The following is a 24,224-nucleotide window of genomic DNA, read 5'->3' as shown; positions in this document are numbered from 1 at the left end:
ATGTTAACAAGACTCACATAAACTGTACTTTGTAACTGAAAGTCAGTTTTAAAAGATCGTAAGACCTGAACCAGGTATAAAGAAGAAAAGAGAGAGAAGCCACTAGGATCCTTGAAAAGTAGCCAGGGGCCATGCTATTAACAGTGGAGGAGATGCCTGGGTATCCAGAGCACAACTGCTTAAAGAAAACAAATCAAAGTCACGCCAGCCTTTGTACCTAAAACAGGAGGCTTAATATATTTGTGCTTTATTTATATTTTAATAAAAATATCTGATAGCATGTATTAGAGAGAAGTAGGGGTTTACTTTTAGAAAACATTCTAGCGAGCTGGGTGTGGTGGTGCGTGCTTGTAATCCTAGCATTCAGGAGGCTGAGACTGGAGGATGGCAGTTCACAGCCTCAGCTACTTAGCAAGGCCCTTTGCAACTCAGTGAGATCCTGTTCCAAAAATAAAAAGACTAAAAAATAGAGCTGGGGATGTAGGTCGGATGTACAGTGCCCCTGGGTTCCATCCCTAGTACTGAAAAAAAAATGAGAAAAAAAAAAATCCTAGTATTGGGTGGCTTATAGGAGGATCACAGGTTCAAGGAGAGTCTTGGCAAGTAGTGAGACTCTCATCAACCTAGTGAGACTCTGTTTCCAAATAAGAAATAAAATTGAGCTAGGGGTGTAGTTTAAAGGTAAAATGCTGGGTTCAATCCCTAGTAACACACATACACGCACACACAATATCCAATTGGACACAGGCTTCCTAGTGGATACCTGTGGCTTATACATAATTTCAACTGAGATAAATATATTTAATGAGTAATCTATGAAAAACTGCTACTGAAAAGTGGCTGGAAATTCACGATCTCCTTAAGCATTAAAACCTGATTTCAGGGGCTGGGGATATAGTTCAGTGGTAGAACACTTGCCTTGCATGTGTGAGGCCCTGGGTTCAACCCTAAGCACCACACACACAAAATAACCCCCGATTTCACTAGTATATTTTATTTTTTGTTTAGTTCTTGGTGCTAGGAATTGAACTCAGGACCTCTTAAATGCTAGATATGAGCTCTACCACTGAGCTACATCCTCGGCCCTTAAGATTTTATTTTATTTGTGGTACTAGGGCTTGAACCCAGAGGCTTTCTACCTCTGAACTACACTCCCAGACCTATCTTACTTTTTATTTAGAAACAGGATCTCACTAAACTTTCAGAGGGCCTTACTAAGTAGCTGAGTCTGGCCATGAACCTGCAATCCTCCTGTCTTAGCCTGGGATTATGAACACATGCCACCATGCCTGGCTTAATACAATATTTTAAAATTAGAAAATTAGTACATTTACTATTTTTCAAAAAGACATGAGTAAAACTTTTAACTCTAATAAAAACGAAAACAAGTCTGCCTTCCATAAACTTTAAAGTACGACTAAAGAAGTGTTAAGGTTTGCTACCCAATTTCCTCTGCATGTGATTCTGACTCAACTTCTAACTGACCTGAAGAAAATCACTTTACTTCTCTAGCTTCCACCACTATCCTTATCTTTGAAGAGCCAGTGACTTAACCAAAAGGTGAAAGCTAACCTGAGAAGGATCTGACAGGACTCTCCACTCTGAAAAACCCGGCATCAAATACTATTTTGTCAACTTCTCTTGATACCGCGGCACCTGTTGCCTTGGTATGTTCCTCCTGCTTCATTTTCTCTCTCATTGCATTTTTTATGGCAGCAAGGCGATTTCTAGCTGCCATCCTTCCACCATCATCTTGTTTTGGTTTACTTGCTGTACTGGCGACAGGTTTTTTCTGCAAAGAGAAATTATTATATTTATTAAAGCCATCTTATGAAAAAATAGTTTTCAATTTTATTTTATTTTATTTTGTGATACTGGGGATGGAACCCAGGGGCATTCTTGAGCTACACTCTTAGCCCGATTTTTTATTCTTTATTTGGAAACCGGGTCTTGTTGAGTTGCAAAAGGCCTCACTAAGCAGTAACTGTGGCTGTCCTTGAACTGCAATCCTCTGGTTTCAGCCTCTCAAATGCTGGGATTACAAGCCTGCGCCACCACACCTGGCTTAAATTTTAATTTTTAAAAATGAAAAGAAAAGCCGGGCGTGGTGGCGCACGCTTGTAATCCCCGCGCTTGGGAGGCGGAGACAGGAGGATCGCGCAGGTTCGAAGCCAGCCGTGCTGGCGTAAGAGACCCTGTTTCAAAAATATAAAATAGGTCTGGGAGTGTAGCCCGGAGGAAGGAGGGCTTCCAGGAACCCCAGTACCACCAAAAAAAAAAAAAAAAAAGAAAGAAAAAAAAGAAAAGAAAAACAAAGTACACATAAAATATGTCATACACTCATCATTTATCTATCACGTTTGTGTGTAAAAAAAGTTGTGCAGTAAGTATGGTCTGAAATACAAATGTGAGAATCACTGAAGTGAAAACTGGGTTGGTATTTCACAGGAGAGGCTGGAGATGTAGTGGTATAGATCCTGACTAGCACAAACAAGGGCAGGGCTCAATTCCCAGCACTGAAAATAGAAAGGCATGGGGGTTTGGCGGGGGCCGGGCGGGGATAATAGAAAAACAAACTTGCAAACACGACTGAAGAATGGGCAGAGGGGTAAGAAGAAAATCAACAGAATATAATTTCAAGAAAGAGAGGAGGGAGGAGACTATTTAATACTATACTAGAGTTGTTAGATTTTATAAATTAAATATTAATAACTTCAGTAACCCATAGATCAATAGTGTTTATAATAACTGTTCTAGAGGAGTAAGGAGGGATGAAATTGAATACCAATAAGTTGGAGACAAACAGGAAACAAAATAGTAGAGAGAGAGGTAACATTTTCAGGATGCTTGAATATTATTGGGAGGAAAGAGAGGGGAACAAAGAGGGCAATATAAAGGATTAGAGGGAAGCACCACAAATTGGCTGGTGTGTTTGTAAACAAAGGTAAGACATAAACACATCTAAACACTGAAGAAAACAGGGGGAAAGTAAGGCTAACTGAATGAATAAGAGTGGTATCAAAATACAAATAAAATTGGTTTTATTTTACTTGTTTGATCATCTTAACAGTAGTCTGTAAGGGCTGGAAAGTATAGCTCCTGCTAGAGCACTTGCCTAGTATCCACAGGGCCTCATGTTCTCTCCCCAGCAATGCAAAACAAACAAACAAAACCCAAACCCCAAGAAAACCCAAAACAAGCAATAGTAGCCTATAACTTAAAGTAGAAGGAGAGAGACATCTGGTGACAATAAGCAGAATTACAAGATCCTCTCATGATGCAGCCATCAATTAGCTTCATCAATGATAATATTAATATTTCTAGGACTAGGTACTAAGTAATAAACATGCACTAGGTGTAGTGGTGCATGCCTGTAATCCTAGTACTTGTGATGCTGAGACAGGAGGATTGCAGGTTCGAAGCAGGCCTCAGCAACTTAGTAAGACTCTATTTCCAAATAAAAAATAGCTCGGAGGTAGAAAGACCCTGAGTTCTATCCCCAGTATCGCAAAAAATGAAATAAAAAATAAATACAAAATAGGGCTGTGGGTGTAGTCTGAAGGCAGAAGGCCCCTGGAGGGCTCCATCCCAATTACCACAAAAATGAGTCTATCATATAAAAAAAGCATATGAAACAAAGTCAACTGCTTATGGATCAGGTTATTTTAGAAAAAGAAAGTCTGGCCTGAATCCAGCTCCACTTCAGGCAAGTGACTAATATTCCTGGGGCTCAGATCCCTTTTTCATAAAATGGGAACAACAGCACCCATGTCATAGGATTGTTTTAAGGATTAAATGAGTTAATACATATAAAGTACTTGGAAGCCGGGCGTGGTGGCGCACCTATTCGGGAGGTGGAGACCGGAGGATTGCGGTTCGCAGACAGCCTCAGCTACTTAATGAGGCCCTTCAGAACTCAGTTCCCGGGTATGGAATCCAAAGTTCCATACCCAGTACCACTAAATAAATAAATAGGAATGATATTTGGCACACACAAAGCATCATATATTATTATTACTACTGCAACCAAATACACAAGGACAGGTTAAAGATAAAACCTCCACTCAGGTATCCACCTCCTGGTATCTTAAAGCCACCTGGGAGCCCCAATTCAACCATAGCACATACTTTGTTCTCAGAAATAAACACCCTACATTTTGATCATTTCCTGGCTCTTTCATCAAAGGCTATTAGGAAGTTGTAAGTAATACATGAAATTTACTTTGTAAAATGAAAAATCTAAAAACTTATACACAAAATTCAATTACAGTAGAAGAGTCTATATAGTAACTTTTTATTTCAAGTCCAAACTTACCTTTATAACTTTTTTGTTTGTGTTATGATTGTTTTGCCACCCAGAATCCTCTAATTTCATCAGATTGTTGAATTTCTGTTTTACATCTTCTATCTATTAATAAATAAAGCCCAAGTTTATCAGATTCATGTTAACCATATTAAAGTTACAAACTACTGAATTGAAACTTCAAACAAAAATGGAAACTGGTGACTGGGAACTGTTGAGCCATTAAAAATACACTGAAAATTTTTTTGTAGTACTGGAGATTGAACTTGGGGTGCTCTGCCACTGAGCTACATCCCCAGCCCTTGTCATTTTTATTTTTTAATTTTTGGTACTGGAGATTGAACCCAGGGGCATTCTACCTCTGAGTTGCACCTCTAACCCAGAGGTACTAGGGATGGAACCCAGAGGCATTCTAGTACACCCCCCAGCCCTATTTTTTATTCTTTATTTTGAAACAGGGTTTCACTGAGTTAGTTGCAAAGGGCCTTAGTAGCTGAGGCTGTCCGTGAACCAGGATCCTCCAATCTTACTCCAAATGCTGGGACTACAAGTGTGAACCACCACACCCAGCTTTGTGTGTGTGTGGTACTGAGGGTGAAACCCAGGGGCTTTTCTACCTCCAGGCTATACTCCTAGACTCAATCGCTGGGATTACAAGCATGCCCCACCACGCATCAGCCTCTTGAGTAGCTCAGATTACAGGTGTATACGTGCACTCAAAAGTGATATTCTTAATTTAGTGTTCAAATTAAGAGTGGTGGTGCATACCTATAATCTCAGTACTTGGGAGGCTGAGACAGGAGGCTCACAGGTATGAGGACAACCTCAGCTACTCAGTGAGACCCTGCTTCAAAATAAAACATTTGGGGGAAAAAAGCTGGGGGTATAGCTCAGAGATGGCGCCCCATTGGACTCAATCTATAGGACCACCGCAAAACAATAATTATAAATAAAATACTATATAAAATTGCTCATTATTATTTTTGGTATGACAAAAATCTCCAAAATCTCAAAAAGGATGTCATATATGGATAACTGTCCTAAATTTTTTTATGCTTTTATTGGCACATTTTAATTATACAACACAATGAGATTCAAAGTGATACATTCATACATGACCTAGATTATGCTTGATCACTGAAATGGTAGGAAAAATATTCTAAATCCTTTCATTTCTAAAATTACATGATATGGGCTGGGTGTGGTGGAGCACGCCTGTAATCCCAGTACTTGGGATTGCAGATTTGAGGACAACTTCAGCAAGTAATGAGACTCTCATCAACCTAGTGAGACCTTGTTTTCAAATAAAATTGGACTGGGGGATGTAACGCTAAGATAGAATGCCTTTGGGTTCCATCCCCAGTATCACAAAAATGAATGAATGAATGAATAAATAAAATTACATGATATGAACACAACATTTAAAAAAATTTAAAGAGTTATTTATGCATTCCCCTACTTAAGGACATTTTGGTTGCTTTCAACTTTTTGTGGTTATGAATAATGCTGTTATAAACATTCCCGTGTAGATTTTCATACGGACATAAGTTTTCAACTCATTTGGGTAAATGCCAAGGACTACAATTGCTAAACCATATGGTAAGAGTATGTTTAGTTTTACAAGAAACTGCCAAACTGTCTCCCAAAATGGATGCGCTACTTCGCATTCTCACAGCAACGACGGAGAGTTCCTGTTGCTCCACATCCTGTTGCTTCCTCACCAGCGTTTGGTATTGTCAGTGTTTTAAATTTTCTGCCATTCTAATAGGTATATAATAGGATCTCATTGTTTGAATCTGCAATTCCTTAATGACATATGATGTTGAGACGTATATCTTTTGCTTATTCACCATCTGTTTTTCTTCTTTGGTGAAGCATCTGTTCAGGTCTTTTGCCCATTTTTTAATTGAGTTGTTCATTTTCTTATTTTTCTTTTTTCTGGTGCTGGAGATCAAACTCAGGGCCTCTTGCATGGCAATTATGCCCTTTATCGCTGAGCTATATTCCTGGGTAACTTAGCAAGATTGTCTCAAAATTAAAAAGCTGGGGGAAAAGCTCAGGAGTGGAGTGCTTGGCTAGCATGTGGAAGGCCTTGGGTTCAATACCTAGTACTGCCCAAACAAATAAGCAAGCAAGCCAACACACACACACACACACACACACACACACACACACACACACACACACACACACACAGATATGCGAATGGTTAAAAGGCCTGGGAAAAAAGTTGGTTAACTGCTGGGCATGATGGCGCACACTTGTAATCTCAACATTTGGGACACTGAGGCAGGAGGACTGCAGTAACGAAAAGCCTCAGCTACTTAGCAAGGCCCTTTGCAACTCAGTGAGACCCTGTTTCAAAAAGATGATTACATCTCCAGTACCATGAGGAAAAAAAAAGTTGGTTAACATCACTACTCATTAGAGAAATGCAAAGAAGGCTATGAGATATATTTCTTTTTCTTTGTGGGTGTAATACTGGGGACTAAACCCAGGGCCATTCTACCTCTATTCTACATAGCAGTCCTATCTATTTATTTAATACTGGAAGTAGATTCAGAGGGATTCTACTTCTGAGCTATACCCCATACACATTTTATTTAATTCAATCAATTAATTACTTAATTGATTGTGATACTGAGAATTGAAGCCAGGGGCATTCTACCTCTGAGTTACACCCAACCTTATTTTATTTTTTTATTTGGAAGCAGGGTCTCACTAAATTGCTGAGGGCCTCTCTAAGTTGCTGAGGCTATCCTCAAACCTGTGACCTTCCTGTCTCTGCCTCTCAACTACTGAGATTACAAGCATGTGCCACCATGCCTGGCACTATTTTATTTTTTTATTTTGAAACAGGAAGGACCTAAGTTGTGGAGGACCTAGCTAAATTGCTGAGGCTGGCTGCCAACCTGTCATCCTCCTGTCTCAGGCTCCCAAGTACTAGTATTATACAGGCAGGCGCCACCATGCCTGGCCTAAAATTGTTTTTAAAAGCCTAGAAATCAGCCAGGCATGGTGGCATACATCTGTGATCCCAGTACTTGGGAGGCTGAAGACAGGAAGATCACAGGTTGGAGGACAGCCTCAGCAAGTAGTAATACTCTCATTAACCTAGGGAGAACCTATTTAAAAAGAAAAATAAAATACAGCTGAGAGTATAGCATGGAGGTAGAAAGCTCTTGGATTCAATCCCCAGTATCATTTAAAAAAAAAAAAAAAAAAGGTACTGCTGTTGGGTTGGATCTATCTGTGCTTAGAGACAGTATTTGTGAGGATCTGGAAAAACAGAACACTCAAACTATTGACGAGAATGCTTTTCTCCATGCATAATTGCTTTGGAGAACATTTTGGTAGTTTCTTAAGTTAAATATAAATATAGTACATGATCTGGCAATATATAGTTATTTACCCAAGAGAAATAAAGTCATTGACAGAACAAGCCAGGTGTGGTGGCACATGTCTGTGATCCCAGTACTTGGGAGCCTGAGACAAGAAAATTGTAGGTCCGACAGTCTCAGCAAGTAGAGACTTTTCTCAACCTAATTAGACTTTTGTTTCAAAATAAAAATAAAAAATAGGGCTAGGGGTATAGCTTTCAGGTGGAATGCCCCTGAGTTCAATCCTCAGTACCACACACACAACAATAAGAATTATCAACACACTAGTATTTGTTTTTGTTTTGTGGTACTAGGGTTTGAATCCAGGGGCATAGTGTACCTTCAAGCTACACTTGGTTGATGAGAATCTTACAATTTGCTGAGGCTAACCTCAAACCTGCACTCTTTTTGTTTCAGTCTCCCAAGTACTGAAATTACAAGCATAAGCCATCATGCCCAGCTCACAAATAATATTTGTATGTAAATATTTATATATTATTCATAATCACCAAAGAATGGAAACAATATAAGTGTCCATCAACTGGTGAATAGATACATTCATATACAGTGGCCCCTCAGCATCCTTGGGGAATTGGGCTGGGAGTGCAGCTCAGTAGTAGCCCACTTTCCTGGAATCTGCAACACCCTAGGTTTATCCCTAGCACTAGAAAACAAAACCAAAAAAAGCCTCTCAGGTAGTCAAGTCCCTTATATAAAATGGCAGTACAATCTTCTGTACATTTTCCATAGGCTCTGAGAATGGGTGATACTGCCTCCAGGAGGGGCGCAGAAATAAATATAGATACATAAAATCAAACTACAAACTGCTCCAAGACAGAGAATGTGTGTGTGTGTGTGTGTGTGTGTGTGTGTGTGTGTGTGTGTGTGTTTATCAACTAATACAATGCTGGGCAAACAAAAGGAATTTAATAACTGCTAGTTCCACTAAAGTACTATAGATTGACTCGTTTTTCACATGTAGAATCAGTACAGATTGTTCAAGAGTTGAGTATCATTTCAATTTCCAATTCATGCAGAAATTATCCTGACAATATGGGGGTAGGAAACAATCATAAAATTTAGATAGTGCTTACAGTTTGAGTTATTCTAACATCTCAATATTAAAGGTATGTAAGCAGCTACTATTCCCCCATTTTACCACTGTTACTTTGATTTTTGGGTGGGGGAGTACTATGGATTAAATTTGCATTCTACCTCTGAGCTACCACTTGCCCTTCTTTTTCTTTTTTCTTTTCTTCAAACATGGTCTTACTAAGTTGCTGAGGCTAGCCTTGACTCCCAATTCTGTCTCAGCTTCCCAAGTCCTGAGATCACAGGTGTGTGCCATTACACCTGCCTCTGTTACTCCACTTTTTAAAAATTTTAAAGTTCTTATGTTTGAGTCGGGTATGGTGGCGCACACTTGTAATCTCAACATCTGGGAGGCTGAGACAGGTGGATCATGGTTTGCGGACAGCCTCAGCTACTTAGTGAGGCCCTTTGCAACTCAGTGAGACCGTTTCAAAATAAAAAATAAAAAATAAAATAGGGCTGGGGGTGTGGCTCAGAGGTAGAATGACCCTGGGTTCCATCCACAGTAAAAGTTATGTTCAAAATACTTGACCATGTACCTGAAAACCAATCATATCCCAAAAGCCATCCAGATCTGTACAGGTTGTCTCCTTTTCACCTCTTTTATATTCACAATCATTCACCAGTTCTTCGAACTGTTTGAATCTTTCCTTAATAAGGAGTCTTGTTTGGCCAACTGCTGTGAAAATAAGATCTTTAGCTAAAGGAGATAAAAAGTTTTTAAAAGTTAAAAGACAAAACAGGACCTCTATAGCAAACCAATCAAGTGATAAAATTCCATGACAAATATTCTAGGGTATTTCGAATCAAATTCTTAAAAGCAAAACAACAACAACAAAATCTACCATAAAATTTTGTCATACAAATTCAGAGCATTAAATATTTGTTTTGATCCCTATTAGTAATTAGTAATTAGTAATGTTAAACTCATATGTCTATTGCTTTTCTTCGTATTTTAGAGTTCAATCTGAAACAACTCATCGAACCATAAATATCTATTTAAGATGGACTTCATACTGAATCTACAAATGATTTTTTTTTCTAAATAGTTTTACCAAATAAGATGAAGTCACTTTTCAAAAAATCTTTTCCATCTTGCTTTCATTAATTTTCATTCATAAATTATTTTTGTACAATTAATACTGGATATTGACATCAATCATAAAATCATATTTAAAAATCTAGTAATAAAACACAAAGTCTTAAACTATTTTAGCACAAATATATGACAAAACACAGGTTTAGAAATGAAAACTTTGCTATTCTGGGTAATAATGAAATGATAAAGTAGGACAATATTAAATTTACATGTTTCAGATGAATCTAACTATATGAAAAGAAAGAAAGCTAAGACATCCACAATTATAAATATTCTCTCACCATCGTCTGGAATGTCCAATTCAAGCTTTCTGTCCCACTCAAGGCAGTATGAAGTTAATTTCTCAGTTTCCAACTGCAGGATATTTCTAAAGTTACGATATATAGATATATTTCAGTTTTACAAGTGTTTCCCACACTAGTATCAGTATTAGTATTATTATACTATGTTACATAATATTAGGAAGGTATTTAAATCTTGGATGGATAATGCCAACAACTTACTCTGTGTGTGTGTGTGTGTGTGTGTGTGTGTGTGTGTGGGCGGGGGGGGAACCTGGGTATTGAACCCAGGGGTATTTTACTTCTGAACTATACCCTAGACCTATTTTATTTTTTGAAACAGGGTCTAGCTAGGTTGTGGAGTACTTCACTAAGTTGCGGAGACTGGCCATGAACCTGTGATCTTCCAGTCTCAGCCATTCATGTACGGGAATTACAGGTGTGCACCACCATGCTGGGCTAACAACCTATTTTTCAAGCTAACATTTCTGAAGGCTGATTAAAGTCTAACATTCCTTAGTACGCATTAGATTCTTTGATATTGCCCATGGAACTAAGACTAACACAAGTGCCAAGAGCAAGGTGAAAACGAAAACCACAAGACTGTGATTACAGTTATATGGCCTTACAGAATCTCTTTAATTATTTGGCTTTGCTTATGTAAAGGTAATGGTCCTCAACTGGAGTCAATTTTGCTCCCTCCTGGATATTCAGGGATGTCTAGAGACTGTCTTCATTGTCACTACTGTTAGGAATGCTACAACAAAACATCCTACAATAAGCAAAACACACCCTACGACAAGAAGTACACAAACCAAAATGGCAATAGGCTAAGATTGAGAAACCTACATCTAAAGAAAGTTTAATCTGTCTCTCTAAAAAAAGCATCCTAGCATGCAGGAATACTGAAACGCTTGTGCACTGTCAGTGGGGGGTATAAAATGGGAAGTTGCTATGGAGCTGGGCACAGTGGTGCACACTTGTAATCCCAGCATTTGGGAGGCTGAGACAGGAGGATCTCAGTTCAAGGACAGCCTCAGCTACTTAGTGAGGCCCTTTGCAACTCAGTGAGACCCGGCTTCAAAATAAAGAATAAAAAATAGGGCTTGGGGTGTCGCTCAGAGGTAGAACCTCCCTGGGTTCAACCCCCAGTACCACATAAATAAATAAATAAATAAATAAATAAATAAATAAATGGTAAGCTATGGAAAATATATGGCATCTCCTCAAAATGTTAATAACAGAGTTACAAATGACCCAGAAACTTCATTTCTTAGTATATACCCCCGAAAGAACTTTAGTGAGATCTCAAAGAAATATTTACACACTCATTCACAGTTGCTCATAGTTTCATAGCTAAAACATGAAAGCAACCCAAGAGCCATTGACAGATGGATAAACAAAATATAGAATTAGTATTCAGGGTTAAAAATTAAAAAAATTCTGATGTGTGCTACAACACGGGCGAAGTTTGAGGACACTATGCTACGTGAAATAAGCTCATCACAAAAAGCCAAATACTGTTATGAGTCTATTTTTAAAATTATGAATGTATTTATTTCTTTTGTAGTACTAGGAATTGAGCCTCCCACAGGGGTTGCCACTGAGCTACATCACCAGCCCTATTTATATTTTTATTCTGAAACAGGGTCTAAGTTTCCATGTGCTGCTGGCCTACAATCTGCAATCTTCCTATCCCAGTTTCCCAAGTAATATTATGACAGCACAGTCAAGACTCTAGAAAGAAAGGGGCTTGCCAGGGCCTGTGGGAGGGGAAAATGGAGATTTACTGTTCAGTGGGTATAGTTTGAGTTTAACAAGATAAAAAGAGTTACGGTGATGGATAATAGGGATGGTTGCATAACACTATGAATATATTTAATTCCAGTGGACTGAACTTTACACTTACATTATTAAGATAGCAAATTTTAGCTGGGTGTGGTAGTGCACGTCTGTAATCCCAGTACTTTGGAGGCTGAGACAGGAGGATCTCAGGATTGAGGATAGTCTTAGCAGCTTAGCGAGACCCTGTTTCAAAATAAAAAATAAAATAGGTCTGGAAGTGTAGCTGAGAAGTAGAATGCCCGAGTTCAACTCCTAGCACCAAAAAAAAAAAAAAAAAAGGGCAAATTTTGTGTTATGTATATTTGACAGAAATGAGGGGAAAAGTAAAACAAAACAAAACAAAACAAAAAACCCCAAATGTATACCAGCAGGGAAAAACATGAGTTTTTCTTTTTGTTGTAGTGTTGAGTATCAAACCTAGGGCCTCCTGCACACACAGCTCTAGCTCAAGGTTTTTGTTTCTCAAAACAAAAACTTAGTTGTTTATATTCAATGGCAAAAGCAGAACGACTGAATTAATGAGAAAGGAGACCTGGCTTACTCTGACATTATATATTGGATAAACTGCTTAATGTCTCAATGACTCAGTTGCAAAACACGATAGACTAGCTAATGTCTAAAATCCCATATCATTCTAAAACTTTATGTTCTAAAACTGAAAGTGGTTCTCAAGCATATAAAGCCAGGTGTGCTACTGTTGTCTGTAATGCCAGCTCGTGGGAGGCTGGGACGGGGGTTGGTGGTTGTGGCCAGCCTCTGCAACTTAGGTCCTTAGCCTAACGACCTAAAAGGCCATTTGAATTTTTACAAGTATCTTCATTTTGACTTAAGCTATGTTCTATAAATTAAACATTACATATAATTTTCAAAGCAGCAATTCCTAAATGAGACCATTTCATAACAAAAAGGGCTAAACGATCAGCCATGGTAGCACACACTTGCAATCCCAGTAGTATGGAGGTGAAGACAGGAGGATCCCAGGTTTAAGGTTAGCCTCAGCTACTTCATAAGGCCCTCCACAATGTGGTGAGACCCTATTTCAAAATGAAGAACAAAGAATAGGGGTAGAGATGTAGCTTGGAGGTACAATGCCCCTGGGTTTAATCCCCATAATGGGAAAAAAAAAAAAAAAAAAAAAAAGGGCAGAGGATAAGCTGAGCATGGTGGTGCACACTGCAATCCCAGTACTTGGGAGGCTGAGAAGGAAGGATCTGGGTTCTCGGCCAGCCCCAGGTACTTAGTAAAGCCCTCCACAACTTAGTGAGACCCTATTTCAAAATAAAGAATAAAAAATAGGGCTGGGGGGATGTAGCTCGAAGGAAGAACACCTCTGGATTAAACCCCAAGTTCCACACACACACACACACACACAAAATGGCTAGAGGTAGCTCTGAGGTAGAATGCAACTGGATTCAACTCCATTACCTCCCACCACAAAACACCTCTGCAAAATAAACAAATGAATATTAAAACTATAGTAAGAGAATAGTTCTCAGCCATTTGATTGGCAAAGCTCAAACATATTGATACTACATTGAAAAAAAAAAGTAGAAACTCTCATACAGTGCTGGAAGGAATACAAATTGAGATTATGTATTTGTACAAAAGAGAACTGAAAAGTAAACAAGGCTGTTCCTTGTAGCCTTGACTGTAAGAGTGACAAACTGAACCCAAAGTTAATAGTCAAGAGAATCTTATTAAACCAATTGTGGTGCATCCATAACTAAGTACTATGCAACTTTAAACACAAACTCACATGTACATGTATACATGGAGAATGTCTTCAACATTTAACATTAAATAAAAATGATAAATGTGTACTATAAACTTTATATTTCTTAAAAGAGAAAATATTTGCCTACATCATACATTATTTATCTCTGGAAATATCTGTAAGAAATAAATAGCACCCAAGAGTAACTCCCTTCTCAATGGAGCATTGGGAAGGAAACTTTTCACTTACACTTTTTCCTACGCTTTGAATTAGGAACCACCTGTGCTACCAACCAGCTTAATCTGCCACCCCCCACCCCCAGTACTGGGAATTGAACCCAGGGGCATTCTACCTCCGAGCTACACCCCCAGTCTTTTTTGTGTGTGTGTGGTACTGGGGGTGGAACCCAGAGGCTTTCTACCTCTAGGCTAGTCCCAGATCTATTTTATATTTATTTGGAAACAGGGTCTCACTAAGTTGCTGAGAGCCTCACTAAGTAGCTAAGGCTGGCTTCGAACCTGTGCGATCCTCCTGTCTCAGCCTCCCAAGTGTGGGGATTACAAGCGTGCGCCACCAGGCCCAGCTTATTTTTTATTCTTTTTTATTTTATTTTTTTGTACTGGGAGTGGAACCCTGGGGCCTTCTTCCTCTGGGATATAACCCCAGAGCTATTTTTATATTTTATTTGGAAACAGGGTCTCACTAAGTTGCTGAGAGCCTCACTAAGCTGCTGAGGCTGGCTTCAAACTTGTGTGATCCTTCTGTTTCAGCCTCCCAAGTACTAGGATTACAAGCATGCACCACCATGCCCGGCCATATTCTTTATTTTTAAAACAGGGTCTCACTAAGTTGCTGAGAGCCTCACTAAGTAGCTGAGGCTGGCCGAGAACCTGTGATCCTCTTCTCTAAGCTTCCCAAAGACTGGGATTACGAGTGTGCACCACCACGCCGGGCTTAATTTGGCTTTTAAATGTCTACATATAAGCATTTTTCAAAATAAAGAATAAAATCAGGCTGGGAGTGTAGCACAGAGGTAGAATGCCCCTGGGTCAATTCCCATTAACACACACATACACACCCCTACACATTAATACAAAATTCTAATGCAAGGAACAAACACACAGACCTGAAATATGGCACATCATGCTCTGGCAGAGATGCCTGACTCTGATTTATTTCAAGTGATGAGACTTCATTTCTTGAAAGACCATTTGAATTTGTAGTAGTATCTTCATTTGGACTTAAGCCATGTTCTATAAATTAAACAGTACATATCAATTTCAAAGCAGCAATTCCTAAAATGATATCCCGCCCATTTTTTTTGATCTTTCAATTTTTTTCAATGTTGAATTTACAAATTTCATTTCTGCCTCAATTATTTCATTCACACCTCCTCAAATGTGGTTCTCAGTATTATTCATATTGAATATACTTAATACCAGTGAACTGAAATTTTACATTTAAGCCGGGTGTGGCGGCTCACACTTGTAATCCCAGCTTTTGGGAGGCTGAGACTGGAGGATCTCAGTTCACGGACAGCCTCAGCTACTTAGTGAGGCCCTCCGCAATTCAGTGAGTTTCAAAGTAAAGAATAAAACCCTGTTTAAAAATTGGGCAGGGGGTATAGCTCGGAGATCAAATGCCTCTAGGTTCTGTCCCCCAGACCCGCAAAAAAAAAAAAAAAAAAAAAAAAAAAAAAAATTAAATTTACATTCAAATTTTTATTTTTTTCCATCTCCTCAGTCTGTATTCTTCATTCTTTCTCCATGTTTTCCCATTTCTTCTGAATCTGAGGTCAAATATCAGAACTAATATGGTGAAATTGAGCTCTAAACAAAGCTCTAGTTAATCATAACCCAGAAAAGTATAAGTTTAATTAAAATACTATACCATCATTCAAAACTGTTGGAGAACCCAAAGAACACTGTAATTTATCTGAATCTTGCTGTATTGTCTTGGTAGATTTTCGTGCCAAGATTTCTTTTGTTGCTTCTTGAGTCTTCTCTCTAAAAACAATAGCAAAAATATACTTCATAAACATTAACTCCATATATCTAATTATGAGATTTCAGAATTATGGTGCTTTTTAAAAATATGGAATAAATAAAAATGTTTCTATTTTAAAAAATAAGTATATTCTGAAGGAGAAAAAGTTTAAAAACTTATAATGGGAAGGTCTGTCTTTATTAATTATAATAAGATGGAAAAATATGTGTGTGTGTGTGTGTGTGTGTGTGTGTGTAGCACTGAAGATTAAACCCAAGGGCATTCTACCTCCAAGCCACATCTCCAGCCCTATTTTATTTTGCAACAGGGTTTCACTACTTGCTGAGGCTGTCCTTGAATCTGTGATCCTCCTTTCTCAGTCTCCCAAGTACTGGGATTATAAAGTGTAACATCACACCTGGCTAAATGCAAAGATGTTGAAGACTTCTTAATGAAATATACGCATTTAATAGTCTTGGATACTCCTGAGTAGTTTTATTTTTTGTTTGTTTCTGCTGCCAGCTAGTCTCTGAAAACAGCCTTGCCATTTCTTTTAAGAGTCCACACTTTGCAAATCAATGATTTTTTGTTGTTGTTAGATATACTTTTCCTAAAGTAACTCTCAGGGGGGAAAAAAAGGGGCAAAAACAAATTAAAAAAAGCCCTGAGAACTGTTTTTGTTTGTTTGTTTTTAAGTACTAGGGATTGAACCGTAGCCCTATTTTTATTCTTTATTATGAAACAGGGTCTCACTCAGTTGCACAGGGTCTCATTAAATAGGTGAGGCTGGCTGCAAATCTGCAATCCTGTCTCAGCCTCCCAAGTACTGGGATTACAAGCATGTGCCACCATGCCCAGCGAGCCCTGAGCATTTTTATGGCGCCTTTCTTTTTGTAAAAAATTTTACTTCTGCTGGGTGTGGTGGTACACATCTGAAATACAGTTGCTTTGGAAGACCCTGTATCTCAAAATATAAAAGGGGAATGCAGCTCAGTGGTAGAGCACTTGCCTTGCTAGCATGTTTGAAAGGCCCAGTAACATGTTTTATATCAATGAATATATATGTGTTATAATTAAGCCACTTATGAAAAGCAAAATTTAAAAAAAAGCCCTAGATTGGTGAAAATAAAAAGTACATAGGAAATAGCAAAACTGTAAAAAAATGTTACTACAGCCTTCTGAAGAATGATTTTTGAAAGAATTTTTTATAATTATAATAATTATAATTAACCCAATTCAAAATCACAGGCCAAATCTATAAAAGGGATTTGTTACTAGCTTTCTTAGCAAGAAACAAAATCTCACTAAGATTTTAAGATTTTATATGTACATTTGTGTGTGTTTACACGCACACATATTTTTCCATTTTTAAGATTATATTCTGCCTGGCGTGGTGGCGCACGCTTGTAATTCCCGCGCTTGGGAGGAGGAGACAGGAGGATCATGCAGGTTCGAAGCCAGCCTCAACTGGTGTAAGAGACCCTGTTTCCAAATAAAATATAAAATAGGTCTGGGAGTGTAGCCCAGAGGTAGAAGGGCTTCCAGGAATCCCAGTACCACCAAAAAAAAAAAAAAAAAAAAAAAAAAAAAAAAAAAAGATTATATTCTTACATTTCTGTTTTTAGGGGGCTCCAGATATAACTTGGCGTCAAGAAAGCATTGGCACTTCTGGGAGTCATGGGTGCTACTTGATAGCTCTTCAGACCATCCAGGGGATGAAACATAAAGTCACTGGGTGCAAACGAACTCTTTCCTTTGGTTTTAATAGGATTTGTCTTAGAGAATCTTTCCATATTCGATAAGACTCCATCTGGATCCAATCCGTTGGTTGCACTGGCTTGTGAATCCAAAGTATTTCCTTCACTATCAACTTTAAAAGAAACGACCTAGATGTAAGTAAACAGAATAAAGTAAGAATTTCTCTTCTAGAGATAGGTTCAACCAATTTTTGCAGTTTTGAAAATATGACAACTGAGCTATATGTTGCAGGTACATAATTTGAGAGACAAAGCCAAATAAAATTAAAATGTATATATAAATGTATATATGGAATATATCATTGGTTCTCTCTCTTTCTGAATCATAGCAATGGTTTTATCTTTTTTTTTTTTTTTTTTTTTTTTGCGGTACAGAGATGGAGCCCAGGGGCACTGTACCTCCAAACTACAGCCCCAACCCTATTTTTTTTTTATAGTCTTTTTACTTTTTTGTTTGTTTGTCTGTGGTACTGGGGGTAGAATTCAGGGGCTTTTCTACCTCCGGGCTACACTCCCAGAGCTATTTTATACTTTATTTGGAAACAGGGTCTCACTAAGTTGCTGAGAGCCTCCCTAAGTAGCTGAGGCTGGCTTCCAACCTGTGCGATCCTCCTGTCTCAGCCTCCCAAGCGCTGAGATTACAAGCGTGCGCCACCATGCCGGGATGCTGGGGATAGAACCCAGGGGCATTCGACCTCCGAACTATACCCCCTGCCCTATTTTTTTAATCTTTATTTTGAAACAGGGTCTCACTGAGTTGCAAAGGGCCTCACTAAGTAGCCTGGCTGGCTGCAGTTGTTTTTGACACAAACCATTACTATGATCCAGGAAGAGAACCAATTCTAATCAAAGGAATAAATAACACCCTGTACATATTACAACACATTAAAATATAGGAAAACTAAGAGGGAAAATGTATTCAACTAACAAATATCTTTTTACTTAAATTTACATAGATAATCACAATTAATTTAAAATAAGGGATTTAGTATTTTATTAGTGGACTAACATTATTATTAGAGACCAAATCCTTTCTCTCTTTTTTTTTTTTTGGTGGTACTGAAGATGGACCCCAGTGGCATTCTACTTCCCCAGCCCTATTTAATTCTTTTGTTTTGAAAAGGTCTCATTAAGTTGCAGAGGGCCTCACAAAGTATCAAGAATCTGCAATCCTCCTGTCTCAACCTCCCAAGTATTGGGATTATAGGTGTTTGTCACCATGTCTGGTGCCAAATTCTCTTTTAAAATAAACTTAAAATTTTTTAAATAAATAAATAAATAAAATAACCTTAAACCAGATGTGGTAACACATCTATAATCTTAATACTTGGGAGTATGAGACAGAAGGATCACAGGTTGGAAGACAGCCTCAGCAATTTATGAGACTCTCAGTAACCTAGCAAGACCCTGTTTCAAAAACAAAAATAAAGAGGGGTAGGAGTTTATCCCAGATGTAGAATGCCCCTGGGTTAGATTCTCAGTATCAAAAAATAATAGATGATATATAAAATATAAAAATAATAACCTTATGATAAGAATATGTTACAATGTAACACAGTAAGATAAATCATACAAAATATGGTATTTTCTTTGCCAGGTCAATTAATTAATTAATTTATTTATTCATTACTTTTTGTGGTACTAGGGATTGACCCCAGGGGCATTCTACTGCTGAGCTATACCCCAAACCCTCTATTTTATTTTTTATTTTGAAACAGGGTCTCACTAAGTTGTGGAAGGCCTCACTAAGTAGCTGAGGCTGGCTGTAAACCTGCAGTCCTCCTGTCTCTGCCTTCCAAGTACTGGGATTACATGCCTATGTCACCATGCTCAGCTCTTCCAGGTCAACTTGTTACTTAGTATTTAAACATAATTTTTGGAGGTTCCTAAGTTTCTGGGTTTTTTTTTTTTTTTTGGCGGAACTTGGGGCGCAACCCAGGGGCATTCTACCTCTGAGCTACACCCCCAGCCCTATTTTTTATTCTTTATTTGGAAACAGGGTTTCACTGAATTGCAAAGGGACTCATTAAGTGGCTAGGCTGTCCTCAAACCACAATCCTCATGTTTCAGCCTCCCAAATGCTGGGATTACAGGTGTGCACCACCACACCTGGCTTTGATTTATTTTTTAAGTTTCTTATTTTTAATGAGATCTGAACTCAAACCACGGTATTTTGACCTGGACAAAGAATTAAGTGGCAACATTATCCTGAAGACCAGTGTGGCAATAACATTAAACACCAGTGATAATATTTAAGAGGAAAATAAATCTTAAAAGCAGAGCTATATGGTCTAGCTGGTTTATACGATTCACCCTGTACTGCCTTCCTAGAAGATCTACATTTGATCCTTAAAAATAATCTAGACAGGTTGGTTACTGTTCAACCTAACTTTTTTTTTTAAAGGTATAATTTTAGCACTAATTATGAACCAAAAGATCAGGTCCTCAAAATAATGCCTCTGAGTGAGACCTCACTTAAAAAAAAAATTAAAATAAAACAGAGCCAGGCGTGGTGCTGCATGTTTGTAATGACAGTACTTGGGAGGCTGAGACAGGAGGAGCAGAGGTTTGCAGCCAGCCTCAGCTACTTAGGCCCTCTACAACTCAGTGAAACCCTGTTTTAAAATAAAGAATAAAAAAATAGGGCTGGGGTGTAACTTGGAGGTAGAATGCTCCCAGGTCCATCCTCAGTTCTGCAAAAAAAAAAAAAAAAAAAAAAAAAAGAAAAAAAAAAGTAAAAAGAAAAAATAGGGCTGGGGGTATAGCTCAGAGGTAGAATGACCCTGGATTCAATCTCCAGTACCACAATAAAATAAAATAAGGCTGACAGTTTAATTCAAAGGTAAAATGCTCCAAGGTTCATTCTCCAGTGTCACCACTAAAGGAAAAAAAAAATAGTACCTTTTTTGGGAGAGCCTTATTAGATACACTAGATGCCTTCAGAAACATCAGCTAATTTTTTTTTTTTTTAAAGTATTGAACCCAGGAGGGTTCTGCCCCCAAGCCATACCCCAGTGCCCTATTTTATTTTTAAACAGGGCCTTGCTAAGTTGCTGAGGCTGGCCTCTAACCTATGATCCTCCCATCTCAGCTTACCAGGTACTCAGAGTACAGGAGCGTGTCACAGTGCCTGGATTAGTTAATTCTTACAACTATACTCTGAGGGAATTCTAGGGATGGAAACTCAGTGACATAGCATGCCCCAAATTATGCGGCTAACTGGAAGCAGAGACAAGATGCAACCGCTGGTCATTGAATCCAAAGTCAACACATTGCACCCTTTTCCATCCTATTTCTTATCTAATTCTCACATAATGGTTCCTCTCAGCTGTGTTTTTAGTTCAAGGTTTTAACATATGTGGCCTAACCTCTTAAGTAGTTCTATATGCTTGATTTCAACTTGATCAAAGTAGGAATGAAGTCTTCAAGGCACCTAGAAATGAATACATGTTTATACTCTACCTTGTCAGGTTTTGTTTTTACCTTTTGGGCAGGTCTTCCTTTATTTGGTGCATTCCTTTCTGATTCATGATCTAAATAAAAACAAAGTAAGATTACCAATTTTGACTGATATAAAATGTTGCATTAAAAGTATGAAGTAATTTGGGAAAGGTAAAAAAGGCAACAGGAATGTTTGTCTTAAAGAATTTTTATGATGGAATTCAACTGTAAAAAGGGATAAAAACAAAATGTCCTGCTAAATATACACCAGCTACTTCAAAACAAAACAAATAAGCCAGGCATGCCTGTAATCCCAGTACTTGGGAGGCTGAGACAGGAGGATCACTGATTTGAGGACAGCCTCAGCAAGGAGTGAGACTCCAATCAACCTAGTGAGGCCTAAAATAAAACAATAAAGCAGGGCTAGAAGTGTAGCTCAAAGGTAGAATGCTCCCAGGTTCAATCTCCAGTACCACAAACAAAACAAAAACAATAAAGGCATTTTTTACCTTTTTCTTTTTCCTCTGAATACCAAATGTTTATTTATTATAGACAGAAAAAATATAGAAAAGCACACACAAAAAAACGCCAACAAAAATAAAACAAATCACACGAGATGCCATTACTGACGTCAGACTTCAGAATGTTTTCCATGTTTTTTTGTGTTCACATAGTCACATACTATTTTCCAGAACTGTGATCCTATTCTTCAGAATTTAATCTGTTTTCCTCTTTGCCCACTTCATATATCATGAACCATGTCATTAAGTGGTCTCAGCAGCTGCCCTGTATTTCACCAAATGGATGAAGTGGGATTTATCGGGGCCATTCATTTCTCATTCTAAAGCACTGCTTCATCCTCCCAGCACCCGCCATCTGCTCACTGAATTTCAGAGCGCAGAAGCTACCTCCCAGATTGGAACTTCCCATTTCCTTCTTCCCTACTCAAAGAAGTACATGCTGATTTTAAAAACTAAACACAAAGACCTCAAGGACTACAAATCTGGTAGAGTCACTACCGGAGCAATGCTTCTTCCCATCAGTACCTGTTGTGGCCGGCTTTCTCGTTGTGTTAGACGAGATTGTTCTGGAAATCTGCTTTGCTGCTTGAGTAGCTGATCGAGTGATTCTCATCGACGCTGGCACAGCGGGATGCACAACTGCAGGGAAAAATAATGTAATCAAACGGTCTTGTCACTGATAACTATTAATGTGGTAGCATCAATAGTTGCTAAAACTGCTGGGCGTGGTGCTGCACGCTTGTAATCCCAGCATTTGGGAGGCTGAGACCGGAGGATCGTGGTTCATGGCCAGCCTCAGCTAGTACTTAGTGAGGCCCTCCGCAACTTAGTGAGACCGTTTCAAAATAAAGAGTAAAAAATAGGGCTGAAGGTGTAGCTCAGAGGTAGAATGTCCTTGAGTTCCATCCTCAGTACCACAAAAAATATATAAATAAATAAAAATATTCATAATTGCTAAAGCCAGGCGAGGTGATGCACGCTTGTAATCCCAGCATTTGGGAGGCTGAGACCAGAGGATCGTGGTTCATGGACAGCCTCAGCTACTATGTGAAGCCCTCTGCAACTCAGTGAGACCTGGTTTCAAAATAAAGAATAAAAGAAAAAAAATAGGGCAGGGGGTGTAGCTCGGAGGTCGAATGCCCCTGGGTTCCATCCCCAGACCCGCAGGAAAAAATAAATAAATAAATAAAATAAAATAATAACAATTGCTAAAATTCCTACCTTTTTTCTCTTTGTCCAATAATTTCTTTTCAGAAGTTTGTCTCTGACAAGGTTGGATTGCTCGGACATTATTCCTATTCTCAACCTATTTAACAAATTAAGTACAATGTGATTTCATTGCAAAAGGAATCAATCCATCACATTTTTAACCTATAAAATAATTCCTCAGCTGAATCCTGACAATTGTAAAAATTACTCAGCAAAAATATAATAACCCAAACAAAATAAAATGAAGAAAAATTTTCCATTATGCAAACTTCCTTAAATCCTTTTTTGAGAATCCAATAATTTAGAAAATGGTAATAACCTATGCTACCAAAAATACATCAGCTACCACTAGCTGGGTGTAGTGACATACCCTTGTAATCCCAACACCTGAGAGGCTGAGACAGGAGGATCCCAGATTAAAGGATAGCCTCAGCAACTCAGTGAGGTACTCAACTTAGTAGATAGACTGTTTGAAAACAGAAAATAAAAAAAGGCTGCAGGTGAAGCTTGGAAGAAGAATGCCCCTTGGGTTCAATTCCTTCACTTAAATGAGAAGAACACAGGTTCCAGGCCAGCCTTAGCAATTTATCAAGACTGTCAGCAACTCAGGGAGACCCTGTTTCAAAACAAACAAGCCAGGCATAGTGGTAGATGCTTGTAATCCCAGTACTTGGGAGACTGCAACAGGGGGATTGCAGGTTTGTGGCCAGCCTCAGCTACTTAGTGTGGTCCTCTACAAATTAGTGAGACCCTGTTTCAAAATAAAGAATAAAAAAGCCGGGTGTGGTGGCGCACGCTTGTTATCCCCGCGCTTGGGAGGCAGAGACAGGAGGATCGCGCAGGTTCAAAGCCAGCCGCGTAGAAGGGCTTCCAGGAACCTCAGTACCCCCCCCCCAAAAAAAAGGAATAAAAAATAGAGCTAGGAGTATATCTCAGACATAGGTTAATTCCCCAGCACCACACACAACAAAAAACAAAACAAAAAATTAAAAAATAGAGCTAGGGGTATAGGGCTCAGAGGGAGAATGTCCCTAGGTCTCCAGTACTGAAAAAACAAAAACAAAAGAAAAACAATTTAAAAAAGAGCTGGGGAGCCAGACATGGTGGCGCATGCTGTACTTGGAAGGCTAAGACAGGAAGATCACAGGTTCGTAGCCAGCCTTGGCTACTTAGTGAGGTCTTCTGCAACTTAGTGAGACCCTGTTTCAAAATAAACAATAAAAAATAGGGCTGGGGTGTAGCTAGGAGGTAGAATGCTCCTGGGTTCAATTGCCGGTACTGCAAAAAAGAGCTAGAGATGTAGCTTGAAGGTAGAATTCCCCTAGATTCAATCCTCAGTCTCACACACACACACACACACACACACACACACACACACGAACACACAATTGACTGTAACCTTTGTGTGTATGTATGTGTGATTCTAGAGATTAAACCCCAAGGCATTCTATCTCTGAGCTACACCCCAGCCCAATTTTATTTTTTATTTTAAAACAGAGCCTCGCTGAGTTGCTGAGAGCCTCACTGAGTTGCTAAGGCTGGTCTCAAACCTGCAATCCACTTGACTCAGCCTCCCAAGTAATGGGATTACAAGTG

At 38.7% G+C, this 24,224-nt stretch overlaps 1 protein-coding gene across 1 annotated transcript in view; it reads right to left on the bottom strand.

Moving 5' to 3' along the window:
• Nucleotides 1-24,224, bottom strand: part of LOC308271011 (disks large-associated protein 5-like) — a gene marked incomplete at both ends in the record, with an annotated part of 48,285 nt that overhangs the window by 14,592 nt on the left and 9,469 nt on the right. Inside the window, 9 exons of the mRNA XM_080707145.1 lie at nucleotides 1,573-1,792; nucleotides 4,316-4,408; nucleotides 9,315-9,475; nucleotides 10,156-10,241; nucleotides 14,841-14,967; nucleotides 15,605-15,720; nucleotides 17,312-17,570; nucleotides 21,945-22,058; nucleotides 22,641-22,725. Of these exons, the coding sequence (XP_080563271.1) occupies nucleotides 1,573-1,792; nucleotides 4,316-4,408; nucleotides 9,315-9,475; nucleotides 10,156-10,241; nucleotides 14,841-14,967; nucleotides 15,605-15,720; nucleotides 17,312-17,570; nucleotides 21,945-22,058; nucleotides 22,641-22,725 (1,261 nt within the window). The remainder of the gene's footprint in view (nucleotides 1-1,572; nucleotides 1,793-4,315; nucleotides 4,409-9,314; nucleotides 9,476-10,155; nucleotides 10,242-14,840; nucleotides 14,968-15,604; nucleotides 15,721-17,311; nucleotides 17,571-21,944; nucleotides 22,059-22,640; nucleotides 22,726-24,224) is intronic.

Source organism: Muscardinus avellanarius, assembly GCF_963383645.1.
Source record: "Muscardinus avellanarius genome assembly, chromosome: 12".
NCBI lineage: Eukaryota > Metazoa > Chordata > Mammalia > Rodentia > Gliridae > Muscardinus > Muscardinus avellanarius.
The sequence above is the reverse complement of the archived record's forward strand: the minus strand, read 5'-3'. Positions and strand labels throughout refer to the sequence as shown.